Raw genomic sequence first — 24,054 nt, 5'->3', positions numbered from 1 at the left:
CTCCCCCAAATGCTGCCTGGCTCCATCTCGTCAGCCGCTAATTAAATCCCACTAATGAGGAAATCAGGATTCAGGAGCCGGCTGAGCAATGTTCCCTCCTGCACATGCACTCCGCGAGGACTTATCACTAGTCACAGGATGTTTACAATAATTTTTAATTTGTGCAATTATTAATCATTTTTCTATCTGCCTCATTTGCATAATAATTAGTCTGTGCGGTGTTTGCCATGACTGTGAATGACAGTGCTTTAAATTAAATTAAGATTTTAATATTCAGGGTTTTGGTCAAAGCTAATCAAAGTTGCCTCAGGATGCCCAGACCGGGGCTGCTGCCCCTCCGGAAGCCATAGTAGAGCGATCGGCTTCCCAGGGCCGCTGGCTTCGTCGCTGAGCCCTGTCCACCCAGCAGCGGTCCCCCGCGTCCCTGCAGCCCCTAGAGCTGAAATGCAGCCAGCTCTGGAGCAGAAGGGAACAGCCAAGTGCAACGTGTGCCAAGGGCAACGGACAAACGCCGGGTCCTGCACAAAACCCCATATGGTGCAGCTGTGCCTGGGGTTGCTAAAAGCCTCAGGTCCCCACTGGACACAGCCCGGAGGTGTCTGATGTTAGCAGCTGTCACAGCACAGCACAGCACAGCCCTCAGCTGGATCTCGGGGGAGATGAGCATCAACCTGGCTCCTCGAGGAAGATCCAGGACCCTGGTTTGGGGTTGGGTGGCGGGGAGAAGAGGGTCACACTCCGGTTTTTCAAGGATCTCTCCCCTCCGGACTCCTGCGAGGAGGCTGCGACCGCCCCTCCTGATGCCCCTCCGGCCGTGGACCATCGAGCTACCGTGCAGCCTCCCAGCAGAGACCAGGCTCTGTAGCCGCAAAGCCACATGCACCTGCCTCGTCGTTGCCCCTTCCAGGGGAGCACAACTGTCCTCGCCCATGCTATGACCCCCAGGATACAGCAGCTATCCCCGCAGTGAAATTCAACCACAGCAGAGGCTGGATGTCTGCTCCCAGCTGGCCAAGCCAGGGCCCGTGCCCGGCTGCAGCACCAAGACAGGCTGCAAAGGACCCCATGCACACAGGAAGAGGGCCTGCTGGTCCCTGTCCCAGCCTCAAGCTCCTCTCCCCTTAGCTCAGGGCAGGGCCCAAGCCCTGGCACCTGTGTTTATTGCTGCAGCGTCTCTCTGGAAGCAGGCAGGGCCCTGGGGGATTATTCCCCTTCTGTCTAAAGGGTGACCTTAATCCCCCTCTCCATGCCCTAGCTCCTGCTCCTGGGCAGGGATCGGCCTGTCCGTGGGGCGTCCGGGGCTGTGGGAGTTGCTTTAAGGGGCATCTCAGACCCTGTCTAGGGGCACGCCACCCTGCCTGGCACAGCTCTTGCCTTCCTTGGCCCAGCTGCTCTCGCCTCTCCCTGCTGCAGGCCAGCAGTGCCAAGGAGCCAGGCATGAAAGGCAGCATCTTCCCTCCCAGCAAGCAAGCGTTGCTGGACCCCTGCTCCGGGCAGGGCACGGCCAGAGCCCTGAGCCCCCATAGCTGGTGTCGCAGCACCCTCTGCCGTCAGCCTGCGGCATGAGACGCTGCCTGTGCATGCTGCTGCCCAGGGTGTGCCGTCCCCTTGGAAGGGGAGCAGCCAGGCACGCGCGCTGGCCCGTGGCCCTGAGAGCTGTGCTGCGGCGCTGAGGCCCTGCTGCCTTGCTCCTCTCCCACTTGCAGCCATCAGCACTGAAGGTCCAGGCAGGTCTGATGTCCCTTCACTCCCTGCTCAGTAGCTCCCAATGCCCCTTCCTCCCTCCTGACGTGGCTGATCCCTTGGGGAATCTGTCCAAACTCAGCTCCCACCACATCCGGTGCCACAAGCTCCACCTTTAATGAGACGCTGGGGGGAAAAGAGCTTCCTTGTGTTCGCGCTAAACCGACCGCCTAGTCGCTTCGTGCTGTGGCCCTCAACACTTGTACCGTGAGAGAGTAAATGATAAATCCCGACGGGGTCTCGCTTCATCATTTAGTATTTTGCCAACCCTCCTCCTGTCCCCTTTCAAGCATCTGCTTCCTAAACGGGACAGGCCTAACCCAGTCCGTCTCCAGACTGATCATCCTTGCCCCCGTCTCTGGGCCTTCTCAGCAGAGCCCAGCAAGGAGCATTGCACGCCCCAGCTGGGGGATCTCTCCCGGGAGATGGTGCCTGCCCCTGACACTCCCCTCTGAGCTACAAGTAAAGCAGCCTCGCTGTCCCCTGCCCCAGCAGCTTTCCCACCCAGCTACAGCATCCCACCCCCAGCATCAAACCTTTGCAGGGCCCTTCCTGCTGTTTTAACATCCTGCACCTGGCCCAGATGGGCCTGCTAATTGCACAGGTAATTGCCAGCTGGCCCCAGGCTGCCCTGCTCCAGCCCCCCCCCAACTTGGGCTCACAGCGCACTACAGGAAAAGATGCTCTTCCTCTGCAGAGGGGCTAGCTCTGCTCGGTCCCTGAGTGGGAGCTGAGCCATGGAAAGGGGGCACAGGCCTCAGCGCAGGGGCCCCTGCGCCTAGCAGCCCCCAGGCCTCCAGCCTCCGAGCCCGAAGCAACTGCCGAGGTAAAGGCAGCTGCCGAGGGCAGGAGCTGCGAGGGGGTCTCACTCCCCCCACAGAAGCAGACGGGGGCGCAGAGGTTTCAGGCGCTGCCCTGGGTCTCACGGCCGCATGGTTTAATCCTGCCCAGCTTGGACGTGTGCCCCGTCCTCGTCTCACCTGCCGGCCTCTGCCTGGCAGCCACGCACAGCCCTCTGCAACGCAGCCCCACAAACCCCTCGGCTGGCGTTAGAAAGCGCAGAAGTCTCCGCCCGGCTGGCTGCAGAGAGCAGGTCAAGTGCTGGCACTGCCCAGGCTCCCGGACCAGAGCAGGGCTTCAGCCAGGAGATCCGGGGTCTCAGCCCCACTCTGGCACCGTGACAGGCCTATGAGCGTGCCTCCGGCCCTTGAGCGCCCTGGACACTCCTGCAGCATCTGCTGGGACTGGACCCAGCGACAGGGCAGGGCCCGGCCTGCGGGCTCACGGCCGCAATGGTGCACGGCCCGTGCACGTGCCCCCCCTGCACTGGCACTGTTACCCTGTAGCCGTCGTCAGGGGACGAGACAAGCCTGGCAAGCAGGAGCTGCAGGCCTGGGAGCCCTGCGGAGCCTTTCACATTTAAATAGCCCGGGGCTGGGAAGGAAGGAAGGAAGGAAGGAGCCGAGAGCCATAGCAACCTGCAACACACCGCTCCTGAGCTGGCCTTGCACGGGGCCTGGAGCCGGGTGACACGGGGGGGACCCCAGAGCCACGGAGATGGCAGCCCCTCTGCTCGCCTGCCTCTGCGAGCTCTGTGACTGCGGGTAGGTGGGCGCTGGGCCCTGCCAGCCCCGTGGGGGCACATCCCACTCAGTACAGGTTGGATCAGACTGTCACCGGGGAAAACCTGCCTGGCTCATGGGCCAGAAAGCTGATGCCTCCAGGATCCCCCCAGAAGCAAAGCCTGCTGCATTGATTTTTTCCCCCCTTGGCCCCTCATTTTATTCCCCCCCCTTCCATCCCAGGGGGTGGCTTGCTGCACATCAGCAGAGCCAAGGGCTTGGGGGGCACGTGGAGGTTGACTCCCCTTCTCACAGAGAAGCCGGTGGCATCTCGCGGTGGCACTGCCAGCCGGAGCTGCGCCGGGGCATACCAGCGCCAGTGCCTGCCCGGCACGGAGCCTCCCTCTGGAGCCTCATCGCGCCCGTCTCTCCGCGCAGCCGACACAAGCGCCACAAGAACTGCCGCAAGCAGGGCCACCCAGCAGCCGGAGTGCGGGAAGGGGCCCCGCTGTCCCATTACCAGGCTACGTACACGCACCCGCCAGGTGAGCGGGGCTGCCTTTGGTGCTGCCAGCCACTGCCCACCCCGGCCACCCTGACCCCGTGCTGTCCCCCCAGGCCTTCCCCGGCACAGCAGCAAGAGGCCGCTGCGCATCCCCCTGCACCCCAACCCCTTGGGCATGGCCCTCAGCACCACCCAGCAAGTGGAGTTTGTGGCCCCAGTGCCAGGCAAGGGGACCAAGCCATGTGTGCGGGTAAGGCAGGGGCTGGCGGGAGCCCTGGGCTGCCTCCGGGCACGGCTCTGAGCCTCTGGGGCTGGCCCCTGGGTCCCAGGAATGGAAGGGGCGGGGGGCTCCCTCCACAGACAGACCTGTTAGATGTCAACTCAGGGCCCCAGGGTGGCACTGAGCAGTGGGCAGCACGTGGGGGAATCCACCCAGGAGCAGCTGGATGAACCCCTGCAGCATCCCAAGCCCACAGGCGATGCTTGGAGTGCTGGTCTTCTGCAAGAGCCGTGCCGGTCCCCGCAAGAGCTCTTCTGAAGCCAGATGCTCTACAGCCTCCACTTCCCGCCCCAGGCGCCGGCAGTGATGGCCCTCCAGCACCCCCTGAGCCAGATGCAGCACAGAGCAGCCCGCTTTGTCCAACCCAGCACCACTGTGCGGGACTGCTTCGGAGGCCCACGGGGGCAGTGGCCAACTCGCTACGGGGAGCTGCTGGCACTGGCAGGTATCTGCTGCCAGCACTGTCGGAGCCCAGCATGGGGGTCTGCACCCTGGGCATGGCCCCCATGCTTGTGCCACGGGGCTGAAGCCATCGGGCAGGTGAAGCTCATTTCCTCCTGAGCCCTGACTGGGCTGCGGCCCTGGAGACCACCACCCAACAGAAGTTCCTTGCCACGCCTGGCCCCAAGCCCACACGCAGCAAAGGTCTGCATGCACACCTGGCCCTCAAAAGCCATGGGCAGCAGCGACCTGCGGAGCTCTCTTCCTTGGCCCTGTTGCTCCCACGTTGCAGGGCTGGGCACGGTGCACAGGCCTGAGCCATCCTCTCCCTCCCATGGAGAAGGCAGATTTGCTGAGCCCAAAAAGGGCTGCCAGGGGTGCTTGATCCCCTGCCTCTCTCCATTGCCAAACTGCTGCCGAGCCCCGGTGTCACCACAACCAGTGCAGCAGCATGGAGCTCCCCCTCCCCACCTGGCCACCCCCAGGGGCCTGTCTAAGAGCTGGAGACCTCCTGTGCACTGTGTAACCCCAGTGCTGGCTTGGGACCCTATCACAAGCGGTAGCAAAGGGGCCAAGCCCTGCCAAGCACAGGCCCCAGGCCTTGCTCCCACCTCCCCAGGTGCTCATGACATGACTACCTATCGGTCCACCTACTGCTCGGTGCCCTTGGAGAGGAGGGAGGCACGGGACCCCGCAAAGGGGGCAGAGGCTGCAGGGCAGCCGGCCCAGGTGGAGTACATGACCTGGTACCAGAGCGACTTCCCAGCACGCACCTCCCTGCCTGCCCGGGTCCTGCCTGCCCAGCCCCCTCTGGACAACCTGGCCATCAACCAGAGCCTCAGGTGAGCAGGGCAGGCAGACGGGCCCAGGGGCTTTCAGGGAGCTGCGGAGAAGAGATACCAGCACGGGGAGGAAGAAGCCTCCTCACAGAGCCTTATATGCGGCCTTCTTCCCCCAGCACCAGCTTCCAGACAGTGCAAAGGGAAAGCTACTGTGGCTGGGACCCTGGCAGGTACCCTCGCGCTGGCCTCGTCAGGCTGAAGGATGAGCTGGGGAGAGAGCAGGGCAGAGAATTCAGTGGAGACACAGTGACCAAGGTGGGTACAGGGGGCAAAGGGCAGCTCTGGCAGGCATCGAGGGGCTCCCTGGGGAAGGCAAATTGCCATTGCCATCTTCTCATGGCAGAAGGGCAGCGCACTGGGATAGTGGAGTCCAGAACCTCCACAGTTAATGCCCAGCTCCGACACAGACTTGTTCTGGGGCCTTGGGCAAGTCTCCCCCCGCCATCACTGGGGCAGCCCCCCTACCCTGTGGGCTCAGAGGGTTTGCAAGCTGAAGAGGGATTCACCATGGGAGCTGCACAGCGCTGGGCTCTGGCCCCTCCATCAGGCTTCATGGCCTTTTCTTAGGAGCCCTTCTCATCTCTTCCCAGCTGTCCTACCCACCTCTGCCGCTGGACAGGCCCTCTGGGATCATCCAGCGACCTGCCACCACGCTGAAGTCCCTTGCCGCCAAGTTCAGCCATTCCACAGCCCACAAGTTCTTCTTCAGAGACTGGGGAGCACAGCCCCGAATCCGGCACGGCGACCCCCATGATGGCATCTTTGTCCGGCCGCTGGTAACGGGCCTGGTGCCTGCTGTCACACTACGATAATCACTAGTGCCTTCCCTCTTCTCCTTCCCATGCACTAACCTTGCTGAGCAGTGGGTAGGGCGCAGGTGGGTTGCCCATGGCATTCCCCAGCCTGCAGTTAGCTCACATTTGGTCTGTAAGGTGCAGAGGACACATGTCAGAACGGTCCCTGCACGTCTCCCGCTCACTCCACTCTGACGCTTGATTTCTAGGCCAAGTTCGAATGCCAAACCACCACACACAGCACCTACCTGCCCAAGAGAGCAGAGAAAGCAAAGAGCTGCAAACCCGAGCAGCAGGCCATGGAGACACAGGGAGACCAGGACTTCTCCACCACCCACAGGGACTCGTACAGGTGCCGCTCCCAGCTGTGCAGGAGGTCGAGGGGGACGGGCAGTGCTCTGTGCGCTGAGATAAGGGGGTTTGTTCCCTTTCTTTCAGGCTGCTGCCGCTCCCAGTTTGTCGTCTGCAAACGTACCTGATTCAGCAACAGCAGAAGGCAAGAGAAGAGGTTAATTCTCTCGCACCTGTTGAAGCCTAGAGGCAGGACGGCACCTGAGACTGTCTGGCTCAGGGAGGCATAAGCTGTTGCAGGCAGAAGCCTCCTTCATCAGATGCAAGGAACAAGACTAGAATCAGATGAAGGAGGCTGCTGCCTATGAAAGCTCATGCCTTGTGAGCCACTTGGTCCCCAGGCTGCTGCCCTGCCTCCTCCCAACTGAAGCCTGAGATGGATTGTGGACCTCCTGGCAAGGCAGCTCTATCCATGGGGGAATGAGTTGGCAGGAGAGGATGGTTTTTTGGGTGTATCTGAACAATATTAAAATTGCCTTATCTAAAATGTGAGACGCAGACACTGCTACAAGTGGCAGTTGCTTTGCATGCACCCTAAAAAGCATCTTAAAAAGAAAATACATGGAAGTAAAAACACAGTAGTTTTATGGTACAAATTCCACATCATAATGAACTTGGGTGTACAAACAATTGTGCCTTTGCTAGTGCCTAACATTTTAACCTTTAAAATAAGTTGCGAAAAGATAAGCTAATGCAGTGTACAGGTATCAGACAACTCATGCTTCGCAGTGGTGTTGGAATGGTCCTCAGAAAACTACAGCGCTCTCCAACCAAGGGGCAGCAGTTTTCTACAAGGTTGCAGTAAGAGGAATGCAGCAGCACAGCACCATGGAACGGAGAAAGCGGGTAACAAACATGAGGGTATTCACCTAGATCTTCAGAGGGCAGCAGCCAGCAGCTTGCATCCATTCAAAACTCTGGAAGCGTTTCCAACTCTCACACTATGGGCAGTAGTGTCAATGGGTATCACACCTTTCCCCAGGCCAGTACGCACTATAGGTACGCATTTGAGCCAGAGCCTCTGCAGTATAACCAGGCCCTTCCTTCTGCTGCTTCTCCCTCCTGTCCCCAGAACAACCATGCCTAGTGCAAGGCCTCTGGAGGGTGCAATCACCTTGGACTCCAGAAGTGAGTGAAGGCAGTAGAGAACACAACAGGAAGACTGCATTCAGCAGGCAGGAGTGCGATGCTGGAAACGCTTCTGTTAGTTTTAGCAACTGTTATGGCCTTGGCGTGAGAGACTCCATTTCGCAATCACTTTCCTTGATCCGCAGGCTACAACAGGGCCCCATGACTGCACTCTTACCTGCCCTTCCACATGCTGCTCCAGCTCAGAGTCACCAAGCTTAATTACTCAGGCAAAAGCACTGTTCCCCCAGGAGCTCAGCACCCTCCTGATCTCAGCCGCTGGCCACCTAAATGCTCAGCAGCTTATGCACAGCAAGGTGGGGCCCGCATCTGCTTCTCAGCACACGACGAGGCTGAAACGCTGTTTCCCAGTGGCTGCAGGAGACTGTCACAGCAGCTGGGGTCCAGCAAGTGCCTGCTTGCAGCCCGGGCAAGTTCCAGCAGACTTTGAAAGGTGTTAGTGAAGCACAATTTGTTCAGCCGCACTAATTGCAGACTGTGTGATGGCAGCAGATGCTAGAAAAAAAAAAAAAATCAGGTCCAAGCCTTCCTCCAGCTGCCTGCAGCTTGGCTATTTTTCACCCATTTTCTCTTGTGGATTTAAAAAAAAAAAAACAAAGAAGAAGAAGAAACCCTGCACTGCACAAACATATTAATAAACAACAGTTGTGCTGAGCTGCAGACAGGCTCCGAGCCATCAGCTCAACACAGGAAATAAAAAAAGGGGCTGCACCACCTCGCAGAGAGGAGATGCCCAAGGTTCATACATTTCCTATGAAAATATCTGTGGTACCATCTCCCCCCACTGCCTCTCCAGGCCCAGCACACAGAAGGGCTGACGCCCAATTTACATCACTAGGCCCACGCTCCCATCAAGCAGACAGCTTCCATGAAAACAGCTGGCTGCATTCAACACATTTTCTCTGCAGTGTAAGCAAAGAGGAACTCTGATGGCCTCTCTTACCAGAGGTGCTCTCTCTCCAGAAGGGAACAGGCCAACTGTTTCTGCACGAGCCGTAGCTCAGAGTCTTGGCCTGGTTTGTTTAAGAGGTCTGCTCTGGTACAATTACATTTTTGGTCTCAGCTGACAGATGGCTGAGCTGAGACGTGGCCGCTGAGCACCTGCCAAACCTGTCTAATGGAATCAAGGATGCTCTCCTGGAACCACGCCCCGGCTTCCTGCCATCAGATCCCAAAAGAAAACACCACCGGGCTAAAATCATTTAAACCCCCCATTTACTTGCATCTTCTCGCTAATAAGTAGCCTTAGACCGGCTGTGGGAAGCTTCTGCACGGGGGGTGGGGAGGGCTTTGCTGTGTCAGATACAACAATACCATTTTCCACCCATACTCCTTACTCCAAAGAGTGACCACCAGTCCCTGGAGACCCCCTACTGTAACTAGAGCAGCAGTTGCTGGTGAACATTTAGCTGCCTATCACTGCTCAGACAAGGACTAGGAGAAACGCCTGCATTATAAACGTCCCCTACAAGACAGAGAAGCCACTTGAACTTATCAAAAATGCAGCTATTTTTGGCCTTGTCACCACTGATACCAGGTACATCTGCCAGAGGCAAGTCAGCCAGTGGTGAAGGCCTCACTGTCATGACTACCTGCAAATACTTGCTAGCATTGCATGGACATCTCACTCATAGTCCTAGTGCATAAAAGAATTCTACCCCTACAAACAAGTTTTTCTTAACCCTCCCCATGCCCCATAACAGGCCCTGAGATTTGGGACAGCAGAAGAATCAGGGATCTGTGAAACCAACCCTGGGGGAAAAAGTATTTGGCTGAAAACGGACTTAAATACAGACTTTATATCAACTGGTTAAAAAAGATGGAGTCAGGCCAGAAATCACTGTCTCTACCTGGTGCAGCACGTTCCTAGAGAGCAGAAGCATTCCTGGGTGCTGTATTTTCCTAGGACAGCAAGTCTTCTGGTTGCTCGTGGTACAGCTGCAGTTCTTCTCTGAACACCAGGAACCTTTTCTTCTCTTTACCCGAATGGAGAGAGAAACCCCATTTCTGTTGTGTTCCAGGAGCACCGTAAGTTCTCCTTGAAAACCAGCTGTGACCCCCAAAGACAGTTCAGTTCAACACTGAACTGAGGGCTAGGAGCAGCAGGAAAGAATGAGCCATATCATATAACTGTGGCAGTGGCCCTAGGTATACAGAGGTCTTGTTGCCACCTGGAAAACAAGTCAAGAGCTCCATCCCCTCTCTCATTTAGCTTTACATGTCCTCAACGCTCCACTTGTAGGCGAGCTCCTGGACGGCCTTCTTGCTGGCTAGTCTAGCAAAGCGCTTCTGCTCAAATCCATTGGACCTGTAAAACAACACCCAGAAGAGCACATGTGGGTGTGCAGTCTGCTTCATCAAGCCATTTCCAAGCGTATGAAACTTTCTGGCAAGGCCAGATGACTTGGGACGCCCTGCTCCTAATCCCTTCCCTGGAGTTTCCGCTCCAGTCCAGTCCGGATCTGCAGCTAACACAGCTGGTGCCATCTGCTGGCAGTACAGCGGCCTGGCAGCACAAAAGCCAGTGTGGCAGCCTGCGCTGCTCTAGCCTAGGCCCTTCCCAGGTGCCTAGTGACCAACACATTACAGATACAGATGTGTATCTGGCACATTACAGATCTCCCCCCACCTGGAGAGTCTCAAGTTCATCAAGCTGCACAAGAGCCAGAAGCCCCACAGCATGCAGAGCACCACATGAGACATCTCCCATGTCTTCCTCTGGGTTATCACAGGGACAGAGGACTGGAAGCCACCCCAGATCAGGAAGCCCAACACCTTGCTACTGTGACACCTCTGCACATGATCCTACCCTTTCAACTTATTGAGCTCCTTCTTCAGACCAGCTAGACCATGGGAAAGTTAGGGACTTCTAGACAGCAAGCTCTACAGGGCTGAGCCTTGGTTACTACTGCTGCTGCTGCTGTGCCGGGGACTACTCAAACAGCCCCAGAAAAGCTTACCTGTCCACCCCGTCCCAGCGATAGCCAGGCCATATATTAAACCTGTTAAGCGGAGGTGCTGGTCCACTGTACCTGGGTTTCTCTAGATAAAAAGAACAACAGAACCAGTTACTGTTTTAGCCAAATGAGTTATAGTCAGAAGCACTCAGAAGTATGTACACATCAGTACATGTCAACTGAAGGCAGAGCTAGAGATACTGCTAAACAGCTCTCCCTCATTTGTGGAAGGAGCTTCCAGAGACACATGCACCATCCACTTCAGCTCTGTGGATTTCTACGTGCACTCAAACAGAAGGAAAGGTGGAGAACCTAACACAGCTGGTGCACGTCCACTTGAGGCACTGCTGTCTTTAAGCCAGCCAGGAACAGTACCCACCAGGCACCAGACTGCCCATTACAGGGAGTCTGTGCTATGTACTGACAGGTCAGTGCACCACTGGAAGGTCTAAACCCACTAAATGCATCTCAGCACCCCAACCTTTCTTGTCCTTGCTCTCTTTTGCCTTCCTCTTTTTTATGAAGTTGGCCATGGGGTCTCCTTCTCTCTCCTGCTCCCGCAACATCTGATCCAAGTCCTGGTCATCAATATAACGAGCTAGGGGCTTCTGCATCTCCTTAATTGCATCCTCCATATTCTGCTGCTGCTGTTTGCTCTGAGCCAGGCTGGAAAAGAAACACACAAAGCCTCGCATTAGAAAACAGTCAGGAGTCACCGGACATGGCTTGCCACCTCCTCAGCACGGCCAACAGAAGGCAAAGCAGTCTCTCATGATCCACACCTTAGTGGGGTGCGAGAAGCTTGAAGGGATCTGCAAGAGATGTGGAACATCTGGTAATCAAAACTATACTGCCCTTCTGTGCAGGGTCTACGGTCACTAAGAAGCCTCAAGTGGACATGCAACTGTATCACGCAAATGTGCACTACAGCACAGGGACAACAGACATGCACTCACCCTTTGCCCCACTTGGCATATTGCTCGTCTTTGCTAGCCTTCTCCTCCGCTTTCTTCTGCTGCTCAAGTCGCTCTTGAGCAAGGTCTCTCTTGCGGCCTGACTTGTCTCGGAAAACAGTTGCTGCATTCTGGGATTCATCTGAGGGCATCAGAATTTCATGGTTACTCACTGTGGACTACTTCCAGAACCTCAACAAGCAACATTCGGTACTGAAATGCACCTCAACCCTGCTCACTGCTGTAAGCATGCCCGCTTCACAGACATCCCCAGGCAACAGCGCACATCCCAGCTTCAGCACTCAGCCCCTGAACCCCTACAGAAGCTGTGGTTGTTGGCTGATCCCTCTGGCCTCAGTCCAGCCCTACTTGTTGAAGATCTAATGAACCCATCATAGCCCACTACAGGGGCAAGTGCCAGCCACTTCTCCCTTCTGTGTTCCTTCATGGGGACGGTCCTTGGGGCCCCACCATTGATTCTTCTTTTACCTCACAAACCCTGCACCTCCACTCTCAAAGGCTGTTCAGAACATCTACGTGCCCCCCAGGCCCAACCACACCCCACCAGGATGAGGACTGAAGCAGCATTAAGGGTCACTCTGCCAACAAAAACGAGGCTGGGGCTGGCAGCCTCCACACCCTTTACCTTCCAAGTGCTTGTTACTTTTATCCCGTCTCCTGAGCTCCTGCTGTTCTTGCCGCAGCAGATCAGCTGACACCAACCCAGCTTTTCCCCCAGACAGCATCTGACTAGCCTGCAAAGCAAAAAAAGATCCTCCTGAGTTACACGGGCTACCAGCTGCTGGCTAGTGAAACAAGCTGGTGCGCTCAGGGCACTTCTTAGGAGAAACAGCCATCCCACTGGCACAAAATGGCTCCACTGCACCCAGTTTGAGTAGCACATGAGAGACCAAGTGGGCCAAGACAACAGAGCTCTCCTCTCCCTGCCCTGGAGCTGTACTCATTGCTAGCTGGGGGTGAAGCACGCTGGCAGGGCAGCCTGGCAAGCCTGTATTTTGCAAGCTGGATACTACTGGATTTCTCAAGTTTCCAGACCAGCCACCACACAGGTTTTGCAACTCAGAAGCTAAAGCCCATATCCTTACTCTCTGGCCTTCTCTTCTCTCTCTCTGGGGAGATCCTTTACAGTCCCGTCCTCGAAGAGGTGGTGAGAGGTCAGAAGGGCTCCTTGAACTGCGGTGTTTCTTCCCAGAGGCCTGACTCCTTCGGGGAGGAGATAAATCAGAATCTGAAGACTTGTCCCGAAGCCTTTTGGAAGGACCAAGACCAGGAGAGGAGTCACGATGCAAGTGGCCTGGCCTGAGATTTCTCCGTGGTGGGGAAAGGTCTGAATCAGAGTTCTGGGCACTCTTCCGTGGTGGCGAAGCGTCCGAATCATGTCTCTGGAGCCTGTTAGAAGACAGTGCCTGCTGGGGCTTTTTACTGCCTGGAGAAGAACCTGCAACAGTAGAGGAAGACTGAATTAAAATCCAAGGAAAACAAACTCAGGGGCCACGTAAAAGACTAAAAAGCTGGTTCACCAGGCCCCCACTACAAAGTTGAATCAACCCGCTTGAAAATTGAACCAAAGCGAATCAAACATGCAGATGGTTACACGCGCACAGCAGTGGCTGAGCCCTGGACATTTCCCTTCTTATCAAACCACAGCCCCAGTACGCAGGGACAGCTGGGGATTCAGAAAGTTCCTTTGTTAGATAAACACAAATACTGCTAAGTACCCATCCTCTTCCAGTGAACGAGGGCAACACAGCAATGTCAGCTGTGTCTACTTCCCACTAGTGCAAGGTAAAGCCCCAGCTTTGCCATCAGGACAAAGCGGGTATTTTCAATCTGGGTGGCTGACAGCCACAGCAACAAGCACCGAGCAGCATATTCGCTGGCGGAGATAAGCCTCACGATCCTCCTTCCCCAGCAAACATAGCAGCACCACTGGTCTCACCTGAGCTGGGATATGAAAGCAGACAAGTTAACATATTCAAAAGACTCTTTTTCCCTAGTAACAGGCAGGGCCTAAGAGAAGAGGAAAAAAGCAAGAGAAGCAGGGCAAGCATGTTTTAACCGTCCTCCTTCTGCAGGGATTTTTTTCGTCCTTACGCGTGAAATAGCCTTTTCCACAGCAGCCCTGTCCAGTGACTGCTGTTATGATCTTTAGCCCTTTGCTCAACCTGATGAGCAGAACAGGACTGTGAGAACCAGCCTCACTGTTCAAAGCGCTAAAGTAGAGGGCATTTTTGTTCCTACGGTTGGGCAAGCAAATGCCCTACCACCTGTAAGCTACCAGGAGTGTGAAAATGGATCCAAATCCTGTCACCCTTGCAGGTACAGGGAAACGCAGTCACACAGCAGTGCCTTTAAACACCAGCCTGACAGCAACCTCCTGCTCTAAGGCCAAGGAAACAGCACAGCATCTCATGCACATGCCACACTTGCCTCTTGTGCTGCTTGCCCTTTTGGGCCCACCTGGGGACCCAGGCCTCTTCCTCTGGGGCAGTGATATTTCTAGCTCAGACTTGTGTCGGTTCTTCCTAGGTGGTGAGAGATCTGGTGTAACCTGGCGCCTCTGGCTCGAAGACAACTTCTCCAGGAAGCCAGTTTTTGGAACAGATTGTCCTCCTGGCAAAGACCCATCTGCAACTCTGTTGCCTTTTCTACCAGACACTGAATGAGTTCTCTTGGGCGAGTCGTGGCGGCCCCGGCGCGGCGGCGAGGGGTCAGGCGAGTCGTGGCGGCCCCGGCGCGGCGGCGACAGGTTGGGCGAGATTTTATTTCTCTTCCACTTTGTCACTTCTGAACTGGAAACAGAAATCAAGCCACAGGTTTACAGAACAGCCAGTGGGTCTCATGGGTGAAAACAGCTCTGCTGAATAAAGCTCTAGTCACTGAGTCACACTTGGTTTTTGGTTTCACGGGTTAACGCCCAATTTGCCATCCCCAGCCTGTCACTGCTACCTCACAAGCTTTGGCTATGCTCTCGCCTTGCAGCCCTCAAAACACCAAGCTGGAACCTGGCTCACGACAAAACTTTTAACAGCCTCGCTTTGCAATCCCACGGTGCTCCTAAAGACGCTGAAACCACCTAGCAGAGTTACTCTACCCTGTTCATCAAGTCATCTTCTACTAATTAAATACATCAGACCAGTCTCTAAAGGTCCGAGGGTGGGATTCAAAAAAGGAGGAGTAACGTAACTTTAGTAACCTTGCTCTTTTCCACCTTTCTTTCCCCAGCTGCACCCATTCTCTCCTGGTACCTTCCATGAGCAGGGAATAATACCACACTCGGTATCAAAAAAGATGATAAATTATTATTGGTTACCCTATTGGCTACTGCTTTTTCCCCCCCGAGGGGAGAGAATGCAAGCAGCAGTAGAGAAAGCAATCCCCATCCAGCCCTGACTGATCTCAAAAAATGCCATTAGGCTTTACTGAGATGTGCCTGGAGACCCCAGGACAGAAAGGGCTATACTGAAAACAAAGTACAAAGGAGGACCAGGCCTGGTGAGAGCCTCCTACCTCGTTAAGGACTTGACAGTCAGAGACCGGTCTGAGCTTCTGCAATCTTCATCCTGTTCTAAAGAAAAAGTAGAAAATTACCACTTCGATTCTCCCCTAAGATCACAGCATAATCTAGAAGCTTACTGGGCCATGAGCAGCTAAAGAATCTTCACTGAGGACATTTCACTTTTCAGCTTGCAAAGGTGAATCACTCGGGAGAGGAGAATGGGAGGCCGGGCCACATCTGCTCTGGTGAAGTCAGAGACACCCGTCACACCACTGACAGTCCCTTGGCCACGGCAGAACACCTCGCTACGGCAGTCACGTAAGATCAGGCACCTCGAGCTTCACTTTCATTCCCAACGCTACCCGTCCCCACAATGAACGGCGGGTCCCGCCATCATCATCTGCTAGCTCTACTGTTTCCCAGAGCACACCCAGTCTTGAAACCCCATTCATTTCCTCTCCCCTTCTGCTGCACATCTCCCCTTCTTGGAACATCCCCACTGAGGCAAACCCCCGTCTCTTTGGTCAAATACCTATTTGCCCCATGCCTACCTTCCACAAGACAAGATCTGTAATGCAAAGGGGGAATAAAAACCCAATACAGCTTTAGCTCTGCTCAGCCCTGGTTTTCTCATCTTCTCTAGGTCTGTCCTTCAAGCATAACTTCTTTGGGCCAGAGACTTGCTGCATGTTTAGTGCACCATATCAAGCTGAGCACCTTACTGTTGCTAGATCCACCACCTCCCCCCAGCCTCCTCGCGGGCGGCCACAGCACACACGGACCTCCCAAAAGCTTCCACTTGTTGTTCATTCGGAATTCCTCCATCAGCTTCACTTCATCCGGGCGCTCGTCGATGAATTCTGCCACCTAAAAGCAGCACGCCAGAGTTACAATGCTCTGAAAACACACTTTTTCCATCTGAACACTCACACAGCAGGGCTGGAAACCTTCTTTATTTTGACCACGCAGACTTTTTATGCACTGATCTCAAAACCCATTTCCAACCTCTCTGCCCTTTGCATTTGCCACTAATTTTCCCCGTAACTCCAGAACGGCAAACACCCCTTGGCTCCTTTAGTCGCAGCTTTTAGCTGATGTGAGCCACGGCACGGGCTTTGCTCCAAGGTACAGAGCTGTTATAACATGTCACAGTGTTCCTCCCTAGTTTTTTTTTACTTGTGCTTTTCCAATCCCTTTCTATTCACTTCTTATTCAAAAACACATCGCTTCTGTAAATCCTGCCTCGCCAACAGGCAGCCTAGGCACGAATTTAAAAATAATTAGCACACCTAGCGGCATCCCATCCATTCCCATAAGACTCTCTGAGGGGGAAGGGGTCACGGGTGTGTCAGCCTGTGACACTCCTGGCAGCAAGCCCCCAGGCCCAGGAGAGCAAGGAAGTGAAACTGCCGCATCTCGCCAGGGAACCCGACAGCCTGAACCCACGTCCAACGTGCAGCCTGCGAGCCGGATCCAGCCCGCAGATCCTGCAACCCACGGCCCTAAGTCACACCAATAAAGCGAGGTGCAAGCGTCTCTCGTGCACGCTGTCGGGTGGGGGGAGACGCTCTTGGCTCCCGAAGCCGGCTCGAGGGGTGCGACGCGGGGCCGGATGCTTCGACCCCCGCGCACGAACAACGAGCTTGGCCCTGGCACCCGCCCAGGACACCCCTAAGATAAGACCCCCGGGCCAGGCTGCGGGATGGGGCTTCCACGTCCCCTTTGCCTCCTCCCCTGCATGGCCTCCGCGACCCCGGCGGGGCTTTGTCCCGAGCAACACGGCCGCTCGTCAGGACCACCCCGCCCCCGTGCCCACCACGGGCTGGTCGCCTTCGTCATCCTCCGCCTCGTCGCGCTCGGGGCCCTCGGCGGTGCCCAGGCTGCTCCAGCTCACGTCGTCGTCCACGATGCGCAGCCTGCGGGCGAGAGGCGGCGTCAGGCCCCGGCCGCGGCGTCAGGCCCCCCGGCTCCCCCCCACCGCGGCCCCGCGCTCACCCGCTGCCGCCCGGCGCCTTCCTGCGCCGCTTGCGCCGCTTCCCGCCGGGCGCCGCGTCGGGGCCGCCCAGGTAGCGCCGCAGGTACTCGGCCTTGCTCAGCCCCGGCGCCGCCGCCATGACACCCCGGAAGCGGCTACGGGGACGAACCGGAAGCAGCTACGAGGCGAGGGGCACGCCGGAAGCGGAAGTAAAGCGGCTCCCGCCGCGGCACGTGGTCTGGGCCTGGCCCGGGGCGGCAGTACGTGGGTCCCAGCCCCAGGAGGTTCAGCTGCTGCTGGGGTCAAACAGCCCCGGGGGAAGATGCAGCGCCCCCAGCTTGATGCGGGGCCAGGGAGCAGCTGTTCCAAGGGCGAGCCCCAGAGCGCAGCCTGCCCCTGCCAACCGCTTGGGGTTGATGGGGACAAATTAAATCCAGAAGGGTGCAAGCCAGCCTGGAACTGCCTGGCTTGCGACTGCAAATTCAAACTGGAGTCACAACAGAAAAGCACAGGCCACGCCCGCTCATCAGCCTTGCAGGAGCAGCGGCATACTTGGCTCCATGGTACTTCTGTCTATGATCCTAACTCAGGCCCAAGCACCAGCTGTTCCCTGTGCAACTGAATCCAACCTTTTGGGGACAGAGCTGGGACTGCTGGAAGAGCCCAAGGCAATCTCCCTCCCCCAGCCTGGCAACATGCACAAGAGAACACTTGCACTTAGTGAAACCACTTTATTTATGTTACTTGGGACTGTACAGTAGAACACAGCATAGGGAAAGGAGACAGTGGTTACTTCTTCAAATAGAAACTGGGCTGGCAGTAGCCATACCAGCAGCAAAACAGAGACTCTATGCCACCCCTTGCAGGGAAAGGGTCCCATTAACCCTTGCTGGTGCAGGTCAAGGCAATATGGTTGGCAAGAACAGAATCAGAAACCCAGACATCTAGATTACAGTTGCATAAGGAAAAATGTAAACAAGTCTCTGCAATAAGGACAGCGACAGACTCCGAGCATCTTTTGTGTTTACCTCATGGGACATCCCCAGCTGTCCACTTTCAGAAGTGGAAAGGGAGCGAGCCCTCAGGCTGCCTAAAGAAAAAGCATGGCTCAAGTGCTCGACCATCCAGCTCCTCCACCTGAGTCAAACAACAATCATTTAGTTAAGCCAGCTTGACTTCCACCTTCCATGTGCTGCTACCCGTCTGAGGTCTGCCCTGCCTCATAGCCTTCTGTCTTCATGTCATTGAGACCCAGCTCCTCATTCTGCTCAAATGTGCGCTCATAGTGCTCCACCTTCAGCTCTGGGTCTTCCTCTGGAGCATACACGTTCTGAGGGTCCAGAAAGAAAGTCCAAGTCAACCACCTTTCCTGCAGCCTGGCTGGTCCCCAAGGCAGCAGCACACACTAGGAACTCACTGGGAAATTCAAGAAAGGGCCTCAGAACTCAGTGAAGCTTCACTCTTTCTCTGAGAAAAAAAAAAAAAAAGCAGACTAACCCTTGGCTTTCCCCGATGCTTATACAGCAACAAGGCACTGAACACCCTGCCCCAGACCATGAGGGTGGCTGAACTAACCTATTCTCTCCCCGTTCAGCCCCTTCAAAGGCCCTTGGCTGCTAAATAGCAGGGCAGGTTCTGCTGATTATTCTCTGATAAGCAATTAAGGAGACTTCAGGGAATTGCCTTCACAACTGCCCTGCTTACCTGAAGGTAGCTGTTCCCTGCAGGATCATCCATAATGAAGTGAGCCTCTATCCGCCCCTCCATGATCTGGGGAGAACAGAGAACAGCTGTAAACAACCACTGCTGGAGGGCTCAGAGGACCCTGGGTGTCCCCCTTTAGGAATGAAGCCTCCATCACAAATCAGGTGCTCATGATCCGTCAGTCAGTCTCACTGACACAGGTACATCCCCGCATCAGGCAGAGAAGGTACTGGAAGGTATTCTGACTGCCTTCACCATTCAACAGACTGTTAGGTGTTCTGGTTGATATTCTGCTCAGGAATATGAATAGTTCTGAAGCAAGACTCATAAATCCCCACCACACAGCCCATTTACAAGGGGACACTGGTGGAAGGTGTCTGGGGAACAGCACCTACATGCCTCAGACTTCAGTTACACGCACTTCAAATCTGGAGGAAACTAGTGTGAAGCACTTGCTAATTAAGCTGAAAAAGACACCAACCTGCTGCAGCTTTCGGCCAAACTCCTGCAGCTTCTCCACTTTGCTTGGGGCAGAGCTGTCCCCAAGGGTGAAGGGGTTCCTCTCCACCTGCAACACACACACAGGCCAAGTGAAACTAACTTAAGTTTAATAATAAAACATACAGCAATAGCTTGCCTGCTGATTGTGCCCACATTCCCCAGGGCTTTAAACCCTGGTGCAGTCAACAGGGAACAGGAATAGGTGACCAGGAAGGACAGTGCCCTTCTACACCTCTGCCCGCAGTATGGTCTTCTAGGCTTATTTTCTGAGACTAACAGCTCAGACCTTTAGATTAGGGCAGGGAAGGCTGCAGGATAGCAGGAGCTATGCTGATCCCTGGCTCTGCCCAGTGAGCCCCAGACAGTGCTACAGGCCCATTAGCACCAGCTCACTGGTATCTATGCCGCACAGCTGCAAGCAAAACTTCAATTGCACCCAGTCTCCCCAGTACCCGCTGCTTACCAAGTCTCTGATGTCCTTCAGGAGCCCTTCCAGAGTGGTGAATTTCCCCCCCAGGGCTCCCATTCCCAGCTCAAACTCCAGCTCTGGAATCTCCACACTACAGGTCTCGGACTGCAGCAAACAAAAAAAAGAGTGGCGTGTTTAGGTATGTTGTGCTAGGGGGCGGGTCTAAAGGGAGGCTACGGACTTGTCCTCTGACACCACAGTGCACCACCAGGGCCAAGACCACAGCAAGCAGATCACAAGTCAGAATAAGACCCAGAAGCCTACTGCTATGCCTCCTTCTGCCAAATTAGATGCAAGCAAGAACAAGAGAACCCCCCAGAGCAGAAAGGGGGCTCTGAAAGGAGACATTACCTTGAGGATGTCTCTCGTCATGTCAGAGAGATCTGTGATATGAAGGGTGATCCTGGTGCCCTCTGGTTCTATCGCTCCTCCTGATTTCACCTAAATACAGACTGGCAGTTAGTGAAACAGCATTTAGAGTGCCTTACAGAGGAAAAAACTTCCTCAGTCCTAGGGTCCCTAACAGATGGCTTGAGGCAGATTAGTCATGCAACTCCATCTGCTAAGCCACTAGCAGGAGGATGTTTGAACTGCAGGTATTGCCTCAGATGGCTAGCACGAGAACAATGAAGTCCTGCCACGCTTAAATTATCTGGGAAACAAGACCCCCCCCTCCCCCAACAGTTTACAAACCTTTCAAGACCCCAGAGGTTTAAAGTCTACACACCCAGAAGTAGCCAGGCTGGGAATACAAGCAGCTCCCTACCAGAAAGGCACCAAAGCAAGCATCATGCAAGACAAGCTTATGCCCAATTAAATACATGCCACAAAAAACATCCAATAACCCCAGTGTCCGCAGTCTGCTCTGAAGAGCGGGTGAGGGTCCGAGGTAGAGAAGCAGGCAGGGAAAACAAGTTTGTCCCTGCAGAGAGGGCAGCAAAGGCCCTCTTCCAACTGTCCCAACAAGCAGGGAGACCACACTAGCAGCTCACCTCATTTGTCCTGTGCCCACAAGCCTCACAGTTCGTAGCCATAATGATCACTTCCTTGAAATGTGGAATTTCTGCAGCAGTCAAGGGGAAAAAAAAAAAAAGGAACAAGATCTTCCCGCATGCCTCAATAGTCCCAGCCCCACGTACCTCGCACAGGAGGATGCAACCTTTGCTCAATAAGAGCGGGGGGGGGCTGATATGTTATGTTAAGGCCCAAGGGTGCAAGTCACCAGAGCCAGGAGCAATTTTTACAGGAAGTACCCAATTTGCAGCCTTTGGTTCCAGTTTAAACATTGGATCTATTAGGATTCCTACACCAGCTTGCAAGCCACAAGTGGATCTCCCGGGGGAGGGTCACACTGTCACAGGATATCAGATTATATCATTTCTGTACGGATGTCCTGCAGGAAAAGGAACCCAGCCAACATGCAGAAGAGAATTCCTGAGGCTCTCCATCACAGATCCTGAGAGGGAGGAAGACCTTCCACCTGTACTAGTCGTCTGCTCACCACAAAAGGATACGTACTAGCTTCATATTTGTACTGGCAGGAGCGTTGCATTCAGGACAATTGGTGTTGAACTGCAACACCTAGAATGTAAGGACAAGTGAAACATCTGAGCTGATGCACTGGATGCGTGTCTGGAAGGCACACTCTTCTCAGAACTAGTTTTTATCTAGATATGCATGGCCCTGATTGCTCTAGTGCGAGGCCTCCTAGTCCAGCAAGCTGGACAACTTTGGGCAATCCTATGCCTTGGCCCACGCAACACCATGTGCACTGGGGCATTGCTCAGAGAGTAAGTAAGTAGCACACTTAGATCCAGAAAGCCTGTCAGAAAGAAGATCACTCACTTCATTCCTCAGGTCCTCCAAAGCATCAACTGGCTTCTCCTCTGGCTCATCTGCCTGAAACAGCAGAGACCAACAGTGTGCAAACTGCTCCCTGCACTTGATTCTCCAGTCAGGGACTTTCGGGGGAAGCCCGAAGGGGAGGACTTCTGCTACTCAACAACACTCCCCCGACAGACAAAGGAGGGATACGCACTTCCCAGCTCCCTCTCACTAGACTGTATTACCTCAAGTCCAAGCATCGCAGCCTGCTGGGGAGTCCTCTTGTAATGAGTGACCACCAGCGCTTCATCCTTCTGCGGTGCATGAGGATTCTCCACAAAGCTGTTACCTGAGGGGTCATCAAGGATCTAAAATCGGAAGAAAGGAAGTGCGAGAAACCGCTCTGACTGCCTCCAAAAGAGAAGCAGCTCCATCCCTACCTACCCCAGCTAGTACTTACAAAGGTGAAAGAGGAATCCACCTCCTTCAGCCGCTTTAGCTTGTCAATGAATTCATCTATTTTGTCTGCAACCTCTTGGTCTGTTGCCTGTGAAAGGAATCATCCAAAATGTAGCTCCCTGGAGCAACCTGAATCTCCAGACAGTGCTGTCAGGGGCATAAGTCAGAGACCTCTGGATGCCCAGAGCGCAACAGCTAGTAGGCAATGGGCAACAACGATCAAGTTCGTAAAACCAGCGTGACCTATGAGCAGACCTCTGAAGACAGCACTCTCCCTCACGGCATCTTACCCTGCGGACTGGCTGATCCTGCTCCAGGCCAGCTACAGCTCTGTCAAGTATCCCCTCGATAGTGGTAAGAGCTTAAAAGAAGAGAAAAATGTTAAGCATGGCAAGGCAGCGCTGCCAATCTGGCTGCCTCGGGCCCAACTGTTCACACTCCTGCCTCACCATGCCCTTTTAGGGTTCTTCCCCACCCTGCCAGATGGAAACAAGCTCCTGTTTGTCACTTGTCTGCCGAGACAACACTATCCACCCACAGATTCGCCATGCGCTTGTCAGTGGACAACTGGCCAGTCACCAGATCTCTACAGGCTTGTCTTAAAAGGTGAGGCACAGGCTAAGCTGCAAAACCCACTCTTTCTGCCAGGCATTTCAGGATCTGGTGTTGCTTCAGGCAGACTAGCAGCTGGAAGAGTCAGGGACCACAACAGGAAAATGCTACAATTTAAGATAGTAAAGCCAAAAATCCAGGCTCCCCACACCTTCAGGCAGCCACCTCCACAAAGCCCCTGCCACGCCATAACCAAACATACTGGACATCCATATGAGCACAGATCACCTACCCACCTCCCTTCTGTGAAAAAGCAGGGATTTCAAAGTCGAGCTCTGGGATCCTAGCTGTGGCACAGTCGGTCTTCACCACCTCCCTGTTCATGTCCTGAGCGCAACAAGTTAGAGAGATTAAATGCATGCAACAGGACAGGAGTTGTTTACTGCTTCTGTGCAGTCATCGCAGCAAACCTGCTTCTGCAAAATAAACACCCCGACACCATGAGACAACTGTATTTCAGTCCCTGCACTAATCGCTGCAGGAAGGTGCTGAGATGCATTAGAGCCAACAGGAGCCTCGTGTCTTTTCTCACCTTACCTAGGAGACTAGCCTGAGCACTGGACTGTTTTGTTATGGGAGGGCTTTTAATTTTTTTTAAAGAAGAAATTCATGCGACTACTCATGGGGGAAAGGAGGGGTCCCAGAAATGGGCTTTGCACTTGGAGCAGCAGCTCTCAGGACAGCCCCTAAGGAAGCCCACAGAATTGAGGCCCTGGTTCAAACCCGCCTCAGTTTCCCCCTCCCCATCTTGCCTCTGGTTGAACTCCTCTTGCGGACAGCACAACCGCCTCTGGCTTCCAGGCCAAGTTTCCAGGTTCCTTCAAGGGGGAGCTTGGTCCCTCACTGAGGGGAGAGCAGGGAACAGCGCTACAGAGACTTCGCATTTGTCAGGGCTGGAAGGGACCTCGCAAGATCATCGGGTCCAGCCCCCCGCCCCAGGGCCAGGAAGTCTGCTGGGGTCCGAAGAGATCCCAGCACGATAAGCATCCGAGCCAGCTGTCAGCTCAGCCCAGGCCCCAGCTCTGCCAGTGCTGGCGGAAGCTGCACAGGCTTTGGGCTGTGTGCTGCTCACAGGACCCTCGGGGGCATGGTCCTGCACCAGCTTCCAGGACAAGCAGAAAGCCTCCCCTCTGCCGCCTGACTGGACCCGTCCAGGCAGCCTCCCTCCCTCCCTCCCCGGGGGCTCCGCCGTGGGCCCACCTGCCGGGACCTGAGGGCCAGGGTGTAGCGCACCCCCTGCTCCTGGATGCGCCCAGCCGACTGGATCTCCGTGTTGGCCCAGGCGCAGCTGCCGCACGCGAACGAGCTGACGATGACCTCGCGGAAGAACGGGATCCTGGTGAGCAGCAGCCGCGTCACCCCCTGCCGGAGCCGCGACAGGGACCAGGACGGGTCAGTCCGCGGGGGCGGGGG

At 55.2% G+C, this 24,054-nt stretch overlaps 3 protein-coding genes across 3 annotated transcripts; 1 reads left to right on the top strand and 2 right to left on the bottom strand.

The window, feature by feature from the left end:
* Positions 1-5,137: 5,137 nt before the first annotated feature.
* On the top strand, positions 5,138-6,716 carry LOC109315423. The gene is made up of 5 exons (XM_019543110.1): positions 5,138-5,373; positions 5,490-5,628; positions 5,964-6,149; positions 6,377-6,519; positions 6,606-6,716. The coding sequence occupies exons 1-5, from the start codon at positions 5,162-5,164 to the stop codon at positions 6,703-6,705; spliced, it is 780 nt and encodes a 259-aa protein (XP_019398655.1). The 5' UTR covers positions 5,138-5,161; the 3' UTR covers positions 6,706-6,716.
* Positions 6,717-7,083: 367 nt separating this feature from the next.
* On the bottom strand, positions 7,084-17,226 carry BUD13 (BUD13 homolog). The gene is made up of 11 exons (XM_019543103.1): positions 17,093-17,226; positions 16,914-17,013; positions 15,880-15,964; positions 15,109-15,166; positions 14,029-14,390; positions 12,684-13,036; positions 12,224-12,332; positions 11,581-11,719; positions 11,106-11,290; positions 10,628-10,709; positions 7,084-9,975 (listed from the first exon to the last, which is right to left on the bottom strand). Exons 1-11 carry the CDS (start codon positions 17,209-17,211, stop codon positions 9,882-9,884), a joined length of 1,686 nt encoding a protein of 561 aa, XP_019398648.1. The 5' UTR covers positions 17,212-17,226; the 3' UTR covers positions 7,084-9,881.
* A 557-nt stretch (positions 17,227-17,783) lies between these two features.
* On the bottom strand, positions 17,784-24,054 carry ZPR1 (ZPR1 zinc finger; the record flags this gene model as incomplete). Its single annotated transcript, XM_019543120.1, has 13 exons — positions 17,784-18,402; positions 18,777-18,842; positions 19,258-19,344; positions 19,741-19,851; positions 20,098-20,187; positions 20,739-20,809; positions 21,261-21,327; positions 21,592-21,645; positions 21,816-21,938; positions 22,031-22,117; positions 22,320-22,390; positions 22,878-22,968; positions 23,842-24,054. Coding segments are annotated over 13 exons (1,266 nt in total), but the record flags the coding sequence as incomplete, so codon positions are not given.

This window comes from Crocodylus porosus, unplaced genomic scaffold, assembly GCF_001723895.1.
Source record: "Crocodylus porosus isolate Cpor-Errol unplaced genomic scaffold, CroPor_comp1, whole genome shotgun sequence".
Lineage (NCBI taxonomy): Eukaryota > Metazoa > Chordata > Crocodylia > Crocodylidae > Crocodylus > Crocodylus porosus.
The sequence above is the reverse complement of the archived record's forward strand: the minus strand, read 5'-3'. Positions and strand labels throughout refer to the sequence as shown.

Coding starts and splice junctions, on each gene's coding strand:
- LOC109315423 (XM_019543110.1), top strand. CDS start 5,162: ATGACTACCTATCGGTCCACCTACTGCTCGGTGCCCTTGGAGAGGAGG. Junction 5,374..5,489: donor GCCATCAACCAGAGCCTCAG/GTGAGCAGGGCA, acceptor TTCTTCCCCCAG/CACCAGCTTCCAGACAGTGC. Junction 6,520..6,605: donor ACCCACAGGGACTCGTACAG/GTGCCGCTCCCA, acceptor CCTTTCTTTCAG/GCTGCTGCCGCTCCCAGTTT.
- BUD13 (XM_019543103.1), bottom strand. CDS start 17,211: ATGGCGGCGGCGCCGGGGCTGAGCAAGGCCGAGTACCTGCGGCGCTAC. Junction 13,037..14,028: donor AAGGGCAAGCAGCACAAGAG/GCAAGTGTGGCA, acceptor CTACTGTTGCAG/GTTCTTCTCCAGGCAGTAAA. Junction 10,710..11,105: donor AGAGAGCAAGGACAAGAAAG/GTTGGGGTGCTG, acceptor CTTTTTATCTAG/AGAAACCCAGGTACAGTGGA.